The sequence below is a fragment of the Psammomys obesus genome, unplaced genomic scaffold (genome assembly GCF_907164565.1).
Source record: "Psammomys obesus unplaced genomic scaffold, mPsaObe1.curated_primary_1811, whole genome shotgun sequence".
Taxonomy (NCBI): domain Eukaryota; kingdom Metazoa; phylum Chordata; class Mammalia; order Rodentia; family Muridae; genus Psammomys; species Psammomys obesus.
Genome location: NW_026596039.1, coordinates 24,175,599 through 24,193,806, shown reverse-complemented (window position 1 = coordinate 24,193,806; position 18,208 = coordinate 24,175,599). Strand labels below are relative to the sequence as shown.

The window sequence follows — 18,208 nt, the reverse complement described above, 5'->3', positions numbered from 1 at the left end:
TTCTTCTTCTTCTTCTTCTTCTTCTTCTTCTTCTTCTTCTTCTTCTTCTTCTTTTCTTCTTCTTCTTCTTCTTTTCCTAATTCCTTAGGAGACAGTTACTTATCATTGGTCTAGATGCTGGAAACCCAGGGTCAGGATGTAGGAAGCTTGGGTCTGTATGCTAAGGGCCTTCTTCTTTTGCACTTTATGTTTGCATGGTCATTCTTTATAATACATGCTTGTGGGAAGGCTACCTGAGGATGCTGTGAGAAAATTCTGAATAGAATTCACATTTAGTCTATGCCTTGCAAGAACGCTGTAAAACTTTGCTGAACATCTAAACAAAGACTTTGGTCAATGAAATGCATGATACTCTGGTTTGGCCAGCAGCTATGTGTTGGAAACTTATTCCTCATCATGGTGGTACTGAGGTAGCTATGTCTTTGAGAAGCAAGGCTTAGGGCTGGCAGGTTAGCTTAACATTTTCCTAGGAGGCTGGGAGATGGCTGTTCTTCCAGAGAACCCAGTTTCATATCCAAACATCAACATGGAGGTCAATGACCATCTGTGGCTCTAGTTCTAGGGAATCTGATGCTCTCTTTTAGCCTCTGAGCACAACAGGCACACAAATGGGGCACAGACAGACATACAGGCAAAATGCCCATATACGTAAAATAAAAATAAATAAATCTTAAAAAATAAATCTTTAAAAAATAACAAGTCAGGAGCCTGACATAGAGGACCTCTGAAAAGCTCTGCCCTGCAGACTATCAAAGTAGATACTGAGACTTATGGGCAACCTTTGGGCAGAGTGCAGGGAATCTTAGGAAAGAAGTGGGAAACAGTAAGATCTAGAAAGGACAGGAACTCCATAAGGAGAGCAATAGAACCAAAAAATCTGAGCACAGGGGTCTTTCCTGAGACTGCTATTCCAACCAAGGACTATGCATGGAGATAACCTAAGACCCCTGCACAGATGTAGCCCATGGCAGTTCAGTATCCAAGTGGGTTCCATTGTGATAGGAACAGGGACTGTCTCTGACATGAACTGATTGGCCTGCTCTTTAATTACCTCCCCCTGAGGGGGAAGCAGCATTACCAGGCCACAGAAGAGGACAAGGCAGCCACTCCTGATGAGACTTAATTGACTAGGATCAGAAGGAAGGAAAAGAAGACCTCCCCTATTAGTGGACTTGGGGAGGGGCATGCATGCAGAGGGTGGAGGAAGGGAGGGATTGGGATGGGAGGAGGGAGGGAACCATGGGGGGAATACAAAGTGAGTAAAGTGTAATTAATAAAGAAAAAAATAATCATAACCCGAGTGCTAACTCTAGGACCCACATGGATGTGAAAGGAGAGAAGAAAAAGTTACTGGAAGTTCATCCTTTCCAGAGGTTAATGGACTTATCAACCTAGTTATGACATAGCATTAATTACAATGGATTATAGAAAAATCAGTATTGATTGAGAGTGTGGTGGCTCATGCTTATCTACAATCTTAGTACTTGGGAACCAACGTCAAGAGGATCAGTAGTTTGAGTCCACCCTACGCTATATAGTGAGACCCTAATAGAGAGAGAAAGAGAGGTAGGATAGAGGAAAGGAAAATGTGTGTGTGTGCGTGTGTGTAGGAAAGGCTTGCCTCAGAAGTGAACTAAATAGACTTGGTTTTTATCTTTTATAAAGGGGTCTCATATAGCCCAGGCTGGCCTTAAACCCATATAGCTGAAGATGACCTTGAGTTCCTTATTATCTTGTGTAGAGAAATTTTAATTCAGAACATGGCTGCTCTGGCAAGAGGTCACATCCAAAGACCTTCTAGGTATGTATGAGCCATCTGGAATACAGACTTACCTTTAATCCCAGGAGACAGGGGCATGCAGATCTGTAAATTCAAGGGCAGTCTGGTATAGAGCAAGTTTCAGGTAAAGAAAAGCTTAGGTTCAGGCATGGTGGTACAAGCCTTTGATCCTAGCACTCAGGAGACAGAGGCACACAGATCTCTGAGTTCTAGTCAGTTCTGTTCAGATAGTTTGGTTGAGTCAGTGAGCTGAGAGAAAGTGCAGTGAGATAATGTAGTAGAGTTGAATTCATGGCAGTTCAGTTCATGAAATTCAGAGGCAGTTTTTACCAGGAGAGTTTTACAGAGAGAGGTTGAAGAGAAAACAAGCTAGACACAGGTGAAGACAGAACGAGAAGAAGATTGCTAGAGTTAGTTTGAAGCTAAGCAGAGCTATTCAATGAGAAACTGAGAGAAGCCAAATTGAATCAGTCAGCTTGGAGAGCTCCTAGTTTGAACCAGAATGGTTGAGTTGAATCAGCCAGCCAGAGTTCAGAAAGAACAAGATAAGGTGGGCTTATTAGCAATAAGTCTTAGACTCTGTAAACATTCTAGGCCTAGATTAGATTGTACAAAGGCTAGAAGCTTCCAGGACTAGGCTTCGGTTAGAAGACAGGGCAGTGAGCCTACAAGACAACAATGTTATAGCAGGCAAATAAAAGTTGCTTTAACAATCTTTGTCCCCATCTCCCAAGTCCTAGGATTATAGTCTGTTTGTGTGTGAGTACACACTTGTGCTATGATACATAGAGCTCAGGAGACAGCTCATGGGAGTTACTTCTCCCTACCACATAATGGATTCCGGGGATCAGGTTCAGGCTTGGTGTCTTTACCTGTCCAGTTTATTTTCATTGGGGGGGGTGTGATATTATTTGTTTTTTGAAACAGGGCCATTATGTTGACCAGGATGGCCTTGAACTCAGAGATCCATTTATCTTTGCCTCCAGAGTTCTGGAATTAAAGGAATGTGCTGCTACCGTTAGTATATATATTTTTTTAATTTTTATTTTATTTATTAGGTATACACTATTCTACCTGCATGGAGGCGGCACCAGATCTCATTACAAATGGATGTGAGTCACCATGGGGGGCTAGTATATTTTTGTTTGTTTGTTTGTTTGTTTTTTAAAGATTTATTTATTTATATGCTCTGGCTGCATGTACATGTGAATGTTAGTAGAGGGCAACAGATGGTTGTGAGCCACCATGTGGCTGCTGGGAATTGAACTTAGGACCTCTGGAAAAGCAGCCAGTGCTCTTAACCTCTGAGCCATTTCTCCATCAGCTCCTTGGTTTTTGTTTTTGTTTGTTTGTTTGTTTGGTTTGTTTTGCTTTGTTTTAAGAAAAGTTCTCACTGTATAGCCCAGGTTGGCTTAGAATTTACTATGTAATATAGCCTGGTCTCAAACTTGTGGCATTCCTTCTATTTGCCTTAGCCTACCAATTGCCAGTTGTCTTTGTTATGGTTTCTATTACTATGATGAAACACCATGACCAAAGCAACTTGGGGAGGAAAGGGTTTATTTGGTTTACACTTCCACATCATAGTTCATCATTGAAGGTAATCAAGACAGGAACTGAAACAGGGAGGGAACCTGGAGACGGGAGCTGATGAAGAGGCCATGGAGGGTTGTTGCTTACTGGCTTGCTTCTTGTCCCTTACTCAATCTGCTTTCTTATAGAACCCAAGATCACCAGCCCAAGGATGAAAGCATCCATAATGGACTGGGTCATACCCATCAATCACTAATTAAGAAAATGCCCTGTGGGCTTGTCTGCCCACGGCCCAGTCTTAGGGATGCATTTTCTCAGTTGTGGCTTCCATATCTCCAGTGACACTAGCTCAGAGGTTCTCAACCTGTGGGTTGAGCCCCTCTGAGGGCTGAACAGCCCTTTCATAGGAGTTGCCTAAGACCATCAGAAAACACAGATCCTTACATTACGATTTATAATAGTAGCAAAATTACAGTTATAAAGTAGCAATGAAAATATTTTTATGGTTGAGGGTCACTACAACATGACAAACTACATTAAAGGGTCACAGCATTAGGAAAGTTGAGAACCATTGCTCTACTTTGTGTCAAGCGGTTGTAAAACTGCTAGCATCCTATTGTTACAGGGGCTAGCTATGACTGATTTTCAGCCTGTTCCTCTTGCATGTTTGGGTTTTTTGGACTATGTAACTTTGGCTGTCTTGGAACTCACTATGCAGGCCAGTCTGGCCTTGAACTGATAGACATCTACCTGCTTTTGCCTCTTGAGCGCTGGGATTAAAAGTGTGTGCTAACAAGCCAGACTCTGTTTGTTTGTTTAATTATATTTCCTATCCTTTACTATTTCTTTATATCGTAGGAAAAATGAATTAATACTCATTCCTTGTTTTGAATGGAAATACTTAATGTTTTAAATATTCAATTTTTATTCCTAAATTCTCCTCTTAAATATTCTTCAGTCATGGAATGACCTAATACGTACAGATATATGCTTTTCTTAGTCCCTTAGATTCCCTATAAATACCAGGCATAAGTATGTCTTAGTTAGGATTTCTATTACTGTGATAAAACACCAAAGCAGCTTGGGCAGGTTACAGTCTATCATAATAAAAAGCCAAGGTGGGAACCCAAGCAGGAACTGAAGCAGAGGCCATGAAAGAGTGCTGATTACTGGCTTGCTCCTTATGGCTGTGGCTTGCTCAGCCAACTTTCTTATATAACATAAGACTTCCTGCTCAGAGGTGGCACTGCCCACAGTGGACCCCATGGGGGGGGTGCAAAGGTGCCAGATGTCTTTAATCCCAGGGAGGCTGAGGCAGGTGGATCTCTTGAGTTCAAGGCCAACCTGATCTATAGAGCAAGTTCTAGGACAGGCAGGGCTACACAGAGAAATCATCTCTCAAAAAACCAAACAACCAACCAACCAAATAAATAATAAACAAACAAACAAACAAACAAACACCTCACCAAGTCAGCCATTCTGCAAGAGGTTTTTTCCTTTGAGGTTCCTTTTCCCAAATATATCTAGGCTTGTGTCCAGGTGACAAAAACTAACCAGCATAAAAATATTATTTTCTCATCCACCCCAGTACAAGGGATGGAACTCTTTGTCTTTGTACAGTTTAGACAGTCTACCACTGAGCTGTGTCCCTAGCCTTTTTATTTTAAAGCAAGGTCTCATCAAGTTGCCCAGGTAGCCTTGGCCTTACTGTCTTCCTGCCTCAGCCTCTCCAGTAGCTGGATTATAGTCTTGTCCCACCAGGCACACCTTTTATAGTTTCTGACATACTCTTTTAAATAAAAGTTATGTAAGCTTCCAAGTCACATGTTAATTGTTTGTATTGCTGAGACTAAGTTCATTTCAAGGTCAAATTCTGGTCCTGAAATCCCAGATGACACTGAGGGTCTTTATCTCATTTTATCTCTCCTTGAAGGGTATCCCGTTCCCAACCCTGAGCTGATGTATCAGCTGGAGCACGGGCAGGAACTGTGGCCGGTGATGCAGGATGTTTCCCTAAGCATCCATGCAGGTAAGCAAAGTGGTCAGGGCTGGTGGCCCTGCAATCTCCTGGGGACTTCTCTTATTTTCCTCCTCGCTCTCCCTCTTTCTTCTTCTTCTTTTTTTTCTTTACTTACTTCTTTTTTTTTAGTGCTACAATGTGCATATGGAGGTCAGAGGACAACTTGTGGGAGCTGGTGGTTCTGTTTCCACAAGGTGAATTCTACTTATTAAACTCAGTTTATTAGGCTTAGCTGCAAATCTTCTTTCAAACTGGGGATTGACTGGGGAGTGACACATCAAAAGTAAGCTTTTCTTGTGATGCAGAGGCAGGTGGATTTCTGTGAGTTCGAGGCCAGCCTGGTTTACATCGCTAGTTCTAGGCCATCCAGGGCTGCATAGTGCAACCCTGTCTCAAAACATAAACAAAACGTAAGCTTTAGCATTTATGTTGAATAGATCAGTGTGGCAAAGCATTTAAGAAATATACTCATGGAGATATGTGAAAGAAAGACTCAGTTGGACCTCAAAATAGCTAGGATAGACTTATTGGTCTGAGAGGGTGGTGCCCCAAGCCCTGTGGGTACAGGATAAGGGGTTGTGCAGGGGCTGAGAATTATAAGGAGGTAGGAGGGGATCTGGTGAAGGCAGTCCCAGACCAGAGAGATAAGCCGGGCTTCCTGTGACTGTGTGATGAGGATGAGGATTGGCTATTTTCTGGAATTCCTTGGAAAGCATGTTTCTTCTGCTTATGGCCCTGGTTTTGAGGTGGGGGAATTTCCTTTATGCCTTATATTTTCTTCTGAATTTTCCAGTTCTGTTTTCCACGTTTCCTCATCTCTTTCACTCATTCTGAGTTTTAGGACAACAATAAAAATTCAGTTCCTTACCAGTGTCATTATGTATGTCCTACTTTGATCCATTTCCTGTCCAGTACTTGTAAGGGTTCCCAGTTTTTGCATGGTGTGTCAGATGGGGACATCATGGTGTTTAATTTTTTTTTCTCTTTGGGAAGGGGAGAGGTTAGTAGCTTACTATAAGATTTTTTTTTATTTTGCCATTCTGTGTCTTCTGTGAAATAATTTAAACAAGTGCTTTTTAAATAATTTATTTAGGGAGCTGGAGAGATGGCTCAGAGAGTAAGAGCACTAGCTGCTCTTCCAGACATACTAAGTTCAATTCCCAGTGACCATATGGATGGTCATGGATGGTCTTATAACCATCTAGAATGAGATCTGGTGCCCTCTTCTGGCATGCAGGTATGTATGTAGGCAAAACATTGTATACATAATAAATAAATCTTTAATTTATTTTTTATTTAGTTAGCTGGGTATGGTGGCACACACCTTTAAACCAAGCACTCAGGGAGGCAGAGACAGGTGGACCTCTGTGAGTTCGAGGCCAGCCTGGTCTACAAAGCAAGTCCAGAACAGCCAAGGCTACACAAAGAAACCCTGTCTCAAACAAACAAACAAACAAACAAACAATTTTATTTAGTTATTAACTTGGAGTTCTTTCCATATTCTTGGTTTTTTTTTTTCCTCTTTCTTTTGAAAGCCTAAAACATACTAGGCAAGTACCATTTACTGAGTTATACCTCTCAATCTACATTCATAGTACTTTTTTTAAAAGATTTTTTCAATTTTAATTTTTTTCACAATTTATTCATTATATATCCTGATTGAAGCTCCCTCCCCCAACTCCTCCTAGCCTCACCCTCCCTCCCTTTTTCCCCCATCCCCTTCCCCTAGTCCACTGAAAGGGGGAGTTCTCCTCCTCTGCCATGTGCTTATAGCTTATCAAGTCTCATTAGGACTACCTGGATCCTCTTCCTCTGTGGCCTGGCAAGGCCGAATCACTAGAGGCAAGTGATCAAAGAGCAGGCATCAAAGATCATGACAGAGGCAGCCCCTGCTCCCCTTACTCGGGAACCACATGGAGACTGAGATGCCAATTGGCCACATCTGAGAAGGTGGTCTTTTTTTTAAAAGATTTATTATTTATTATATATACAGTGCTCTGCCAGCATGTCTGCCAGAAGAAGGGACCAGATCTCATTATAGATGGTTATGAGACACCATGTGGTTGCTGGGAATTGAACTCAGGACCTTTGGAAGAACAGCCAGTGCTCTTAACCTCTGAGCCATCTCTCCAGCCCCACTCATAGTACTTTTATAATTTATATATATGGTACAAGTATACTTTTCCAGTTTTTGAAATAATGTTTTTATATGTGTGCCAGGCAGACCCTCACGCTGTCTGTATAGCTCAAGCTGATCTCTCAAACTTATGGAACTGTTATCTATGTCTCCTGAGTCTGCTGGGAGACCCAGACTATTGTTTTTACTACATATTTTGTTGTGTGTACATTCATTCATGTATGCACACAGAACACAGGTGAAGATCAGAGGACAACTTTCAGGAGGCAGTTCTCTCCTTTTAGCTTGTGGGTACCAGGGATTGAATTCAGGGCATCAGGCTTGCTGGCAATCGATTTTACTCATCCCAATCCTCCCCTCGACCCCAACACATCTCAACAGCTCCAGAACTACTATTTAGGAGCTACTCCTAAGCTACTTTTATGGAAAGAATAAGTCAGGAATTGAGATGTCTAGACTCTCTATCACCCAGCCTTTCAGTTTGGTCTCTCCCTCAGAATCAAGAATTTAAGAATCAAAAAAGAAGGAAATTGCAACCCAGGGTTAACAGACATTAAGACACTATTTCAAGCCTGATGTTTTTCTTTAACATAGCCTTTTTACTCTTCTATGTTTTTTATTACCCTAGTGTGTTACTTATTTCAGGTAACAAAGGAAAGACCAAGGCCTCAGAACTTATCAGTAGTGAGCCAGTACTGTCTAAGGGAGTCTCACAGCAGAGTGAGTTAACAAAAGAAGCCTCTTAGGACTCCCAGGCAGTGCCAGCTCCCAGTCAGATTGCTTTCTCAGAAATGCAGCAAGGATGCTTTCAAATGGTGCTTTCTGAAAAAGCCAGCCTAGGTCATGCTAGCTTAGGAACAGCAGAGAATGAGTGTTCTATGTTGTGATACAGAGGCGCATCTCTTTGGGACATGCTGTCCGTAACTGGGATTCACATGAGTCTGATGAGGACTCTGTAATTCAAGAGGATGAAGAGGTCTTCAAATGCAGTGATTGTGGGAAAGTGTTCAGCAGGAAGCACCTCCTTGCTCAGCATGAGAACAGTCACTCTGGCATGAAGCCATATGAGTGTGGCAAGGTCTTCAGCAAAAGCACATACCTTCTTCAACACCATATAGTGCATACTGGGGAGAAACCTTTTAAGTGCATGGACTGTGAGAAGGTCTTCAACCGAAAATCCCACCTTACCCAGCACATGAGGATCCACAACGGGGAGAAGCCTTATAAATGTGAGGAATGTGGCAGAGCCTTCACCCACCGCTCCACTTTTGTCTTGCATTAACAGAAGCCACACTGGAGAGAAACCTTTTGTTTGTAGAGAATGTGGGAAAGCTTTTCGAGATAGGCCAGGTTTCATTCATTCAACACTACATCATCCACAGTGGGGAGAACCCATATGAGTGTGGACAGGTCTTCAAACACAGATCAAACCTCCTGTGGCACCAGCAGACACACACAGGAAAGAAGCCCTATCAGTGCAGTGAGTGTGGGAAAGTCTTCTTTGAAAGTGCAGCCCTGATCCACCACTATGTGATCCACACTGGGGAGAAGCCCAGTGTGCCCTGACTGTGGCAAAGCCTTCAACCACAGGTCGTACCTTGAGGCACCAGCGCATTCACACCAGGGAGAAGCCTTATGTGGGCAGTGAGTGTGGCAAAGCCTTCAACCACTGCTCTACGTTCACCCTGCATAAAAGGGCCCACACTGGAGAGAAACCCTTTGAGTGCAAAGAGTGTGGCAAAGCCTTTACCAATCGGAAAGACCTCGTTCGTCATTTCAGCATCCACAATGGAGAGAAGCCCTATGAGTGCATAGAGTGTGGGAAGGCCTTCAGCCATAGGCCAGGACTCATAAGGCACCAGAGAATTCACAGTGGAGAGAAACCCTGTGAGTGTGTTGAGTGTGGGAAAACCTTTTGTTGGGGCACGAACCTCATTGGCCACTCCATCATCCACACTGGGGAGAAGCCCTATGAATGCAGTGAGTGTGGGAAGGCCTTCAGCCGCAGCTCAACCCTCACTCAGCATCAAAGGATGCACACTGAGAGAAACCCTAACAGGGTGCCAGATGAGGAAAGGTCTTTCACAAGTGGGCAAACTTCTGTCAACATCCAAGATCTTCTGTTGGGAAATGGCTTTTTAATGTAACCACTGAGGAAAATCTTTTTCAGGCAGAAACACCTTATATAGCACCTGCTAATTCATGTCAAAGAGAAACCCTACAAGTGTCTGCAGTGTGAGAAAACTTGTTGCAGATTGTTGCTTATCGTGTGAAAACATTAGAAAATGAACCATTTCTCCCTGAGAATGGAGAGGGCACCTAGTGGTTATTTTGTACTCATGAAAGCCTCCCACTGTAGTGCTCTCCTGCTTGGCAGTGCAGGGTTATCTTAGAAATTTCTGTGAAAAGGAGGTGACATGGGGATGAAAAACCCAAACACTGCTTTCACACAGCTATGCTGAGTCTCCGGGTTTTCCTCATCTATTTCTTTTTTCTTTTTTGGTTTTGGTTTATGGAGTCAGGGTTTCTCTGTGTCACCTTGACCGTCCTGGACTCACTCTGTAGACCAGGCTGGCCTAGAACTCACAGAGATCCATCTGCCTCTGCCTCCTGAACACTGAGATCAAAGACTTGTGCCACCACCACCTGGATTTCTAATATGGGTGGAGAGAACTTTGGTTTAGGGAGTAAAAGAGTAAAGAACCTAGACCCTATATATGTCGTGTGTGTGTGTGTGTGTGTGTTTATATTATGTGTATTTGTATATATACAGATAATATATATGAATACATATATATTCATTACTGTTCAGTATTAAAGAATTGAAAACAAATCTAGAAACATAATGTTTTCCTTGTTCCACCTATTTCTCTAGTAAGGCATCAGTTGTATGAGAAATATGAACGATTAAGTTATGAAATACTTCCCTTAAGCAGTTAAGGGAAGGTGGGTGTGTGTGTGCGTGTGTGTGCGTGTGTGCATGTTTGGTGTAGAGAATGTCCTACCTCTTGTGATATTTTTATTACTGGGTGTTGGAATTCATCATATGTGTTAATGTGATGATGAGTTGTAGTCTATTGATGTGATGCTTCACATTAAGCTTGGAATATTGGAGCAGACTTGCATTCTGGGAATAGCCATGGAGGATATTTTTGTTTATATTTTGTATTGTTATACTTGCTATTATTTTCTTGAGATTTTCCCCAAGTTCCTTAAATGGCACATGTAGCTGTCATCACCACTATCTTTATTTATTTATTTTTTTAAACATTGTCTGGTGTCAAAGTGTTTGATACCAGCCTTCCAATATGACTTAAGGATTTGGCTTTTCTCTTTCATTTGATTGAAAGATGGATGGTAAATGGTGCTATGTGTTCTTGTAATGTTTTGTAGCATTTCTCCAGTGAAACATTCAGTGTTTGTATAATGTCCTTGTGGAATATATACAATTTACCCTTGTTCATTCAAATGCTGATTTCTCTACCCCACTCTCTGGTTTCAATCCAGACATTGCTTTGTGATGCTAATCACACCTGTCTCAAGTTTGTGTAAACATGCCAACATTTGTTCTCTGTATTGTCAATAAAACAACCAGCCAATGCTGAGCAACGGAGAGAATAGGGTGGGACATCCTGGTCTGTAGGGGAGGAGAAGGAAGGGAGTGGGAGGAGTAGGGGAGCTGAGATCAGCAGGATAGGACTTGGAACCATGAGGAGAGATGAACCAGACCTAAGATATTACTAAAAGCAACTATAATGGTGGAAATTCTGATGGGAAATTCTGGTGGGAAACTATGATAATAATGGTGGAAATTCTGGTGGGAAACTATGCGGGCTTGGAGGTTTAGGATGGAGAAATTATTGCCAGCAATTTGCTCCTGATTAATTAAATAAATCCTAGTCTCTGTGTGGTGATTTGTGTACACAGCTGGTTTAGGAATAACATTCTAACTAAAAGATACACCAATGTTAAATATTAATCACCAACAACAAATGGCATACTAGTGTGGGGCAGAATTTAAAGTAATCTAGCAAGAACTTTCATAGAAAGTAAAACTATAGAGCATTTTTTTGTTCTGTTCCTTAAAAACAAAGCAAAGGCAGTTCCTAAACTAGGATCTCACAGACAGACCTCCTGCAGAGCAGCAAGGCCTCCAGGAGGCTGAAGAAAAAGAAAAATTGATATACACAAACCCCAGAGATGCAGTTTCTTTAGGTAAAGGGGAAAAAGTAGCTCTTTAACAAGAAAGCTTCTTAAAGCCAGACTTTGTTAGCCAAGGCAGAAAGCAAAATCCCTTTGAGAGGAGTTTCTTGCCAGTCTGAGGAGGAAGCATTTGTGGATCCAATAACTTCTTAGAATGAGGAAGAGGTCAGAATCCAGTGAGGGAGGCAGAAAAAAATATCTCTCCCTATAAGCAGGAGGCAGAGACAGACAGAGAAGCATCAAGCATCTGAACTGGCAAGGTCTGAAAGGGAAGCTGGGTCTAAGAAAGTAAAGTCCTGAGGGAAAAGTTTTGAGATTTAAAAAGATAATTTTCCATGTTGAAAATGGAGGAAAACACAATTTCACAGTGCTTCTGGGTACCATTTGAGTTTGTTTCTCTGTGCATACAAATAATTTTTTCATTGATGATTTCAGTTTTGTATATCCTCTTTGGGAAAGATCAGGATGAGACAGATTTGGAGAAAGAAGAGACTGAGAAAATAGATGCTAAATTAAAGGCCATAGAACAGAGGTTGAGGAAATCTTTGAATCAAAATAGAGAGCCTTCAGAGTAATCCAATCTAGTACTTACAATAACACCAAAAGAGGTGGTTCCAGATGAGAAAATTCCACAGACGTTTGAAGATATTGCAAAATGGCAGCCTACTGAGATGCTGGAGAGAGTCTTGACCTATAGGTCTGAAAGGAACAGGATTGCTTTACAGGTTTCTTTATAAATTCTATACCCCGTATTAAACTAAATTCTCCCAGCACTTTTACAGAAGGCAGGAGCAGGAGCAGATGAATCGAGACAAGACCCCACCCCGTTGCAAAGGAATGCAAAAGGTCTCCTCCCCGCTGTCGAGGAGTGTCCGGATCTGCAGTACGAGATAACTTAGTAACCGGTCCAGAAGGCACAGCTCCCCAAAGCAGATGGGGCAGGACCAGATGGACTTGGCGCCTAAAATGAACCAATCATTTTAAAAGTCAACTACCCAATCCAGTGTCGCCAAGCTCGCAACCTCTGTGATTCCCACGCTCCTTCCTTTAAAAACTTCAGACTTCTGTCTCTCCTGGCTGTTCCTCACTGTTTTTGTGGGGGGCAGCCCCATCTCATGATGACTCCATTAAATCTCTTGCTATTGCATCGATGATTGGTCTCCTGAGTTCTCTTCATCCCCCTCGAGAAGTTAGGTCCCCTAGGGTCCCCCTTTGGGCCTAACAGGTCAACTTGGTCAGACTGGATATTTTATCTGTATTCTTAAGGTTGGTCTATATGCTAAAGTAGCAATGTAGATCCTGTTTAGTGTTGTCTTGGAACAAAGTCATACAGTGGCTGGTGTACTCCATTTTACAGTTTGGAGAACTGAAATACATTCACCATGCTGTAAATTCATATTTAGAATTCTAGTGGGCTTTTGCCTTAAATTCTGGAGAGGATGGTCCTAAGGTTACACTTTTGTTAGAGATGGAGATGCCCTTGCAAATTGGGGCTGATGGTGCTTCAGCATGTATATTCATTGTAATTCAACAATATTTTAAACATTATTACATGAATCCTGTTACAGATATAACTTAGAAACCTACAGGTCAAACAATTATGAGAATATCTAACAATTTTTAAAAGATGGTCATAAAACAGAAGGGGAATGTAATATTTCTGCAAAATAGACCAAATAATGATTTATCAGCTTTAAAATGTTTAAATGAGATAAGTAGTATACCTACTAAGACACAGTGGAATTTAGAAAGGACTGCTGAATTAGAGCAGCATATTAAGGTCCTAATTCTAAAATGGAAAACAGGGAATGTGTTATGCTGGGGAAGAAGGTTTTCATATGTTCACACAGGAGAAGAGAAATTATGGGTTCCATCAAAACTAATAAAAATCAGATACAACAGAGGAAGACCCCCTGAAGATCTTGGCCACACACATGAAGAGAGAAATCAAGAAGACTAAACAGAACAGGTAACATAAATTGATGATACCTTCACATGGGAACAACAGTAAAACTGACTGAGACATAAAAAATGTCCTTAGCCAGAACTTCAACAATACATGGTCAATAAATCCTTGGCTACAATATCCTAAAAATTTATTATCCCATTTTTCAAATTGGCATACATAAAATTAGTTTACAGTTTAGTTTCATCCTGTACATCTCATACATTTATAATTTTAGGACTGTATAATACTTGTGAGAAATATGTTTTCAGAACCAAAGGAGTAGACATCGGAGACACTGGGTCAAACCTGACAGAATTCATCTTTCCAGCACACTGAGACATTGACATATCTGTTCCAGCATTCTGCTTGTTCCTGTCTCAACTGATTCAAGTTGCTGTTTCTCGTCAAAGCCTGCTCCCAAGACAGCTTTGGAGAAAGCAACTAATCTCAACTGGTCCAGCATTTTAGACTGTTCCAAACAGGACTTCTATTAAGCCAGAAATTTCTCAATATTCAAAGACAGGACCACAACTGTTAATGCATGCTTAATTAACCATTTTCCCAATTTCCTTTAGGTCCCCTTACAGGATTTCTGCATGTTCAAAAAGTCAGCTAGAAAAAATTCATGAGAACAACATCCAATTTTCTTTTAGGGGGATTGAGTAGGTTTTTATTGTTTTCTGGGGCTATGAATGTTTATTGTCATTGGGAGATGGTTATATGTTGTTAATGATCTTATTCAGAGAAAAAATAAGGTTAGGATATTAGATAATGCAAGTTAATTATTAATTAACTCAGAGTCATATCAGACACTAGTCTAATTTTTCACAGGAGTATACATCCTAGGTTTAACAGATAGATATGATTATATAAAGATAGGTAAGTCTTCAAAAACTTCTGAGGCCTACAGAATATGGCATTTAAAAATATTATTTTAAAGATTCTTTGACAATGAGACAGGTCATCTCCTAGTAGCACTCCCCCTGCCTCAAAGAAGATGATGAGCATCAAAGAACCTCCATATGGAAATGGCCTCAAATGTGTCAAGCCAGCCACCTGGTGAAAGAAAATGCCCTCATTTGACGACAGACAAATTCTGCCAAAAAATGGGCAAGCTTAAATGCAGGCCAAGCCGACTGCTGAACTCTGCCAAGACAGTGTAAGAATGTCCTAAATAGTTCCTGCTTCATATGTCTTTGAAATATACTGAGCCAGGCTGAAGATGATGTTTCAACGTTACAGAGTTTTGGGTGACTGTTCAGGCAGCAAACTGTCAATTTTTTATTTTTGGAAGCTACTAACATGCACCTCCTATTTACTCTAGTAATTAATTTTATTCCTTCTCAAGTCTCTAGAGTGGGGTTGAAGACCAAATAGTTACAGTTCCACAATTAAGCTTAAGTTGTTTAAAATTTAAGAAAATGTTTTCATATAGGTAATACAAATAAGGATAAAAATTAAGTTTTTATTAATTTTTAAACTTGTCAAGGTAGGATAGATAATAAAATACTTTCTCCTAAGTTGCCAAATGCACATGGACTGGACATTGCACACGTAAATCTTACCTAAGAGTTTTCATAACTATTTTATATTATTGAATTGAAAGAAAAGGAGCCTTTTATTGGACTTAAAGGGGGAAATGTTGGTATAATGTTCTTGTGGAATGTACAGAATTTACCCTTATTCATTCAAATGCTGATTTCTCTCCCCCACTATCTGGTTTCAATCTGGACATTGCATTGTGATCTTTACTCTAGGCATCACCTGCCTCAAGTTTGTGTAAACATGCCACCATTTGTTCTCTGTATTGTCAATGAAACAACTAGCCAATGCTGAGCAATGGAGAGGATAGGGTGGGACATCCTGGTCCAGAGGGGAGGAGAGAGAAGTGAGTGGGAGAGGATGTGTGTGTGAGAGAGAGAGAGAGAGATCAGGGAGGAGAGGGCCTGGAAACAACAGGAGAGATGAACCAACCGGACCTAAGATATGACTAAAACCAAGTATAATGTGGTCAGTCTGAATGGGAGGAAGCTATGCGGGCCTGGAGGTTTAGGATGGAGTAATTATTGGCCAGCATTGTGCTCCTGGCTTATTAAATAAATTCTACTCTCTGTGTGGTGATTTGGGTATACAGCTGGTTTAGGAATAACCGCTGTTTAACTAAAAGTTAAATCAACATTAAATATTAATAATCAACAATTCAGGGGTGGTATGTTTTGATTACCTAACTTTACATTTATTTTCTTTAATAGGTCCAGACTTATTAAGAATATTTCATATTGAATGAAGTTTTGGGTTATTTTCAAGAAATTGTTTGTTTTATATAAAAATATTTATAGTAATCTTTGATGTTTTTTTTTTTTTCCCTTTTGAGACAAGGTCTTACTGTGTAGTACTATTGGCCTTGAACTCACCAACCTCTGCCTTCCAAGAGCTGGAATTACTGACCATAAAGTATTTTCTTACTATTCTTTTACTACAGCAGGATCTATACTTAACTGTAGCATTTCCTGATGTTTTATATATATCCATTCTGTTGGTCTTTGTAATCTTAAAATATTTATCAATTTTCTTAGTCATTTCAAATTAATCAGAACCTTGTAACATCGTTTCCCTTGCTCCTAACTCCATTGTCTGTTCTCAGTTTTATTGATTCTTACTTTGGTCTGTATTGTATTCTTTTCCTTTATTTCTTTTGTGCTTGGCTGTTAGTCATTTCTGGAGTAGGAATATAGACTATTGATTTGAGCTTTTTTCTTTCTCTAATGTAGGAAGGTATTAACAATATCACAGTATTGTTTCCATATCATCCAAGCTTTAATATGTTTTAACTGTGTAACATTCACTTTTGAAATTTCTTGATTTCTGCTCTAAGACACAGATTTTTTAGAAATGTGTTGTTCAGTTTCCTAGTCTTTTGAGTATTTCTTGCTATATGTTGTTATTCTGATTTGCTCCATTAAAACTTCCTCCACATCACTTCCCACAACCTGGGATTTGGTCTGTTCTGATTGTATTGCTGCTTGGAAGGAATGGGTGTCCTGTTGTCATTGGTGGAATTTCTGTGAATGTCCATGTGGCTGCTTATTGGTGACACTTTGTGTTCATGATGGTTTTCTGTCAGTTAGTGAAAGATTCATTGAAGTCTTGAGCTGTAATTATGGACTTATCTGTCCCTGCTTTAAGTTCTATTGATTTTCCTCCACATAATACTAGTCCTGTTTTTGGTATACAGACCTGTATGTTTGCTAAGACTTCCTGGTGTGTTTACCTTTGTATCATTTTGTATATCCTTTTGTGTCCTTAAATATTCTTAGCTTTGCAGGATAGCTCTGAGAGACATCTAGCTACCCTTGCATTTTTAGTCGATGCTTTATATTTTTTATATTTTAAAAATATTTTATTTATTGTGTGTTTATATGTGCATGCACCATTGCATGTATATGGAGATCAAGGGAAAGCTTGAGATCAAGAGACAGCTGGAGGGAATCAGTTCTTTCCTTTCCTCGAGGGGTATCTGGGAACCAAAATCAGGTCACCAGGCTTGGCATCAGGTACTTGTATGTGCTGAGCCATCTCACTGCCCCCTTTTCATCATTGTATGATGTTATCACATGCAATGCCAATTTTTCATGAACAACATATACCTGGCTCCTCACATATATTCCATATCTTTATCTCTTAATGGACATATTTAGACAATTTAAAATATTGACCTGTTATAGCATTTGCTTAGGGTTGCTGTTTGATATAAGTTTGTGATCTTTGTTTCTCTCATTCATGTTATTCATGTGGATTACTTGAGCAGTTTTAGGATTCCTTTGATACATCTGTTATGTTTGTATTATTAAAATTTAGTCATTGCGTTATCAGTATTTGTCTTATGTTTTGGGATTTCCTTCCCCTTCACCCTGTTGCTGTGATAAAATATTCTGACAAAAGCAACTTAAGGGGCAGAAAGGTTTATTTGGTTCACAGGTCTAGGATAGAGTGAGTGCATCATTGCAGGAAGTCAGGGTGGATAATCAGGTTGAGAGCACTGTCTGTTCTTCCAAAGGTCAATTCACAGCAACTACATGGTGGCTCATCATGATCTATAATGAGATCTGGTGCCCTCTTCTGGCACACAGCCACACCTGCAGGCAGAACACTGTATAAATAATAAATACATCTTAAATTTTTCTTTTACTTTTTTTTTTTGGTTTTTCAAGAGAGGGTTTCTCTGTGTAGCCTTGACTGTCCTAGACTCACTCTGTAGACCACACTAGCTTTGAACTGCAGAGATCTGCCTGCCTCTGCCTCCCCAAGTGCTGGGATTACAGTCATGTGCCACGCCCACTCTTGATTTCATTTTTATGGGGATGGGTGTTTTCATTATGTGCAAGCAGTGTTCCTGGAGGCCAGAAGAGGTCATCACATCCTCTGGAACTGGACTTACTGTCACTAGTCATCATGTGAGTGCTGGGCACCGAACCTGGATCCTTTGCAAGAATAACAAGTGCTCTTCACTGAGCTATCTCTCCAGCCCTTTCTCTACCTTTGTGTGTGTGTGTGTGTGTGTGTGTGTGTGTGTGTGTGTGTGTGTGT

General features: G+C 40.6%; 1 protein-coding gene across 1 annotated transcript in view; it reads left to right on the top strand.

The window, feature by feature from the left end:
- The window catches only part of LOC129687369 (zinc finger protein 160-like), a 45,853-nt gene extending 36,236 nt beyond the window's left edge, over positions 1–9,617 (top strand). The window contains 4 exon segments of the mRNA XM_055621707.1: positions 8,515–8,699; positions 8,759–9,023; positions 9,025–9,072; positions 9,074–9,617. Of these exon segments, the coding sequence (XP_055477682.1) occupies positions 8,515–8,699; positions 8,759–9,023; positions 9,025–9,072; positions 9,074–9,617 (1,042 nt within the window).
- Positions 9,618–18,208: the final 8,591 nt, after the last annotated feature.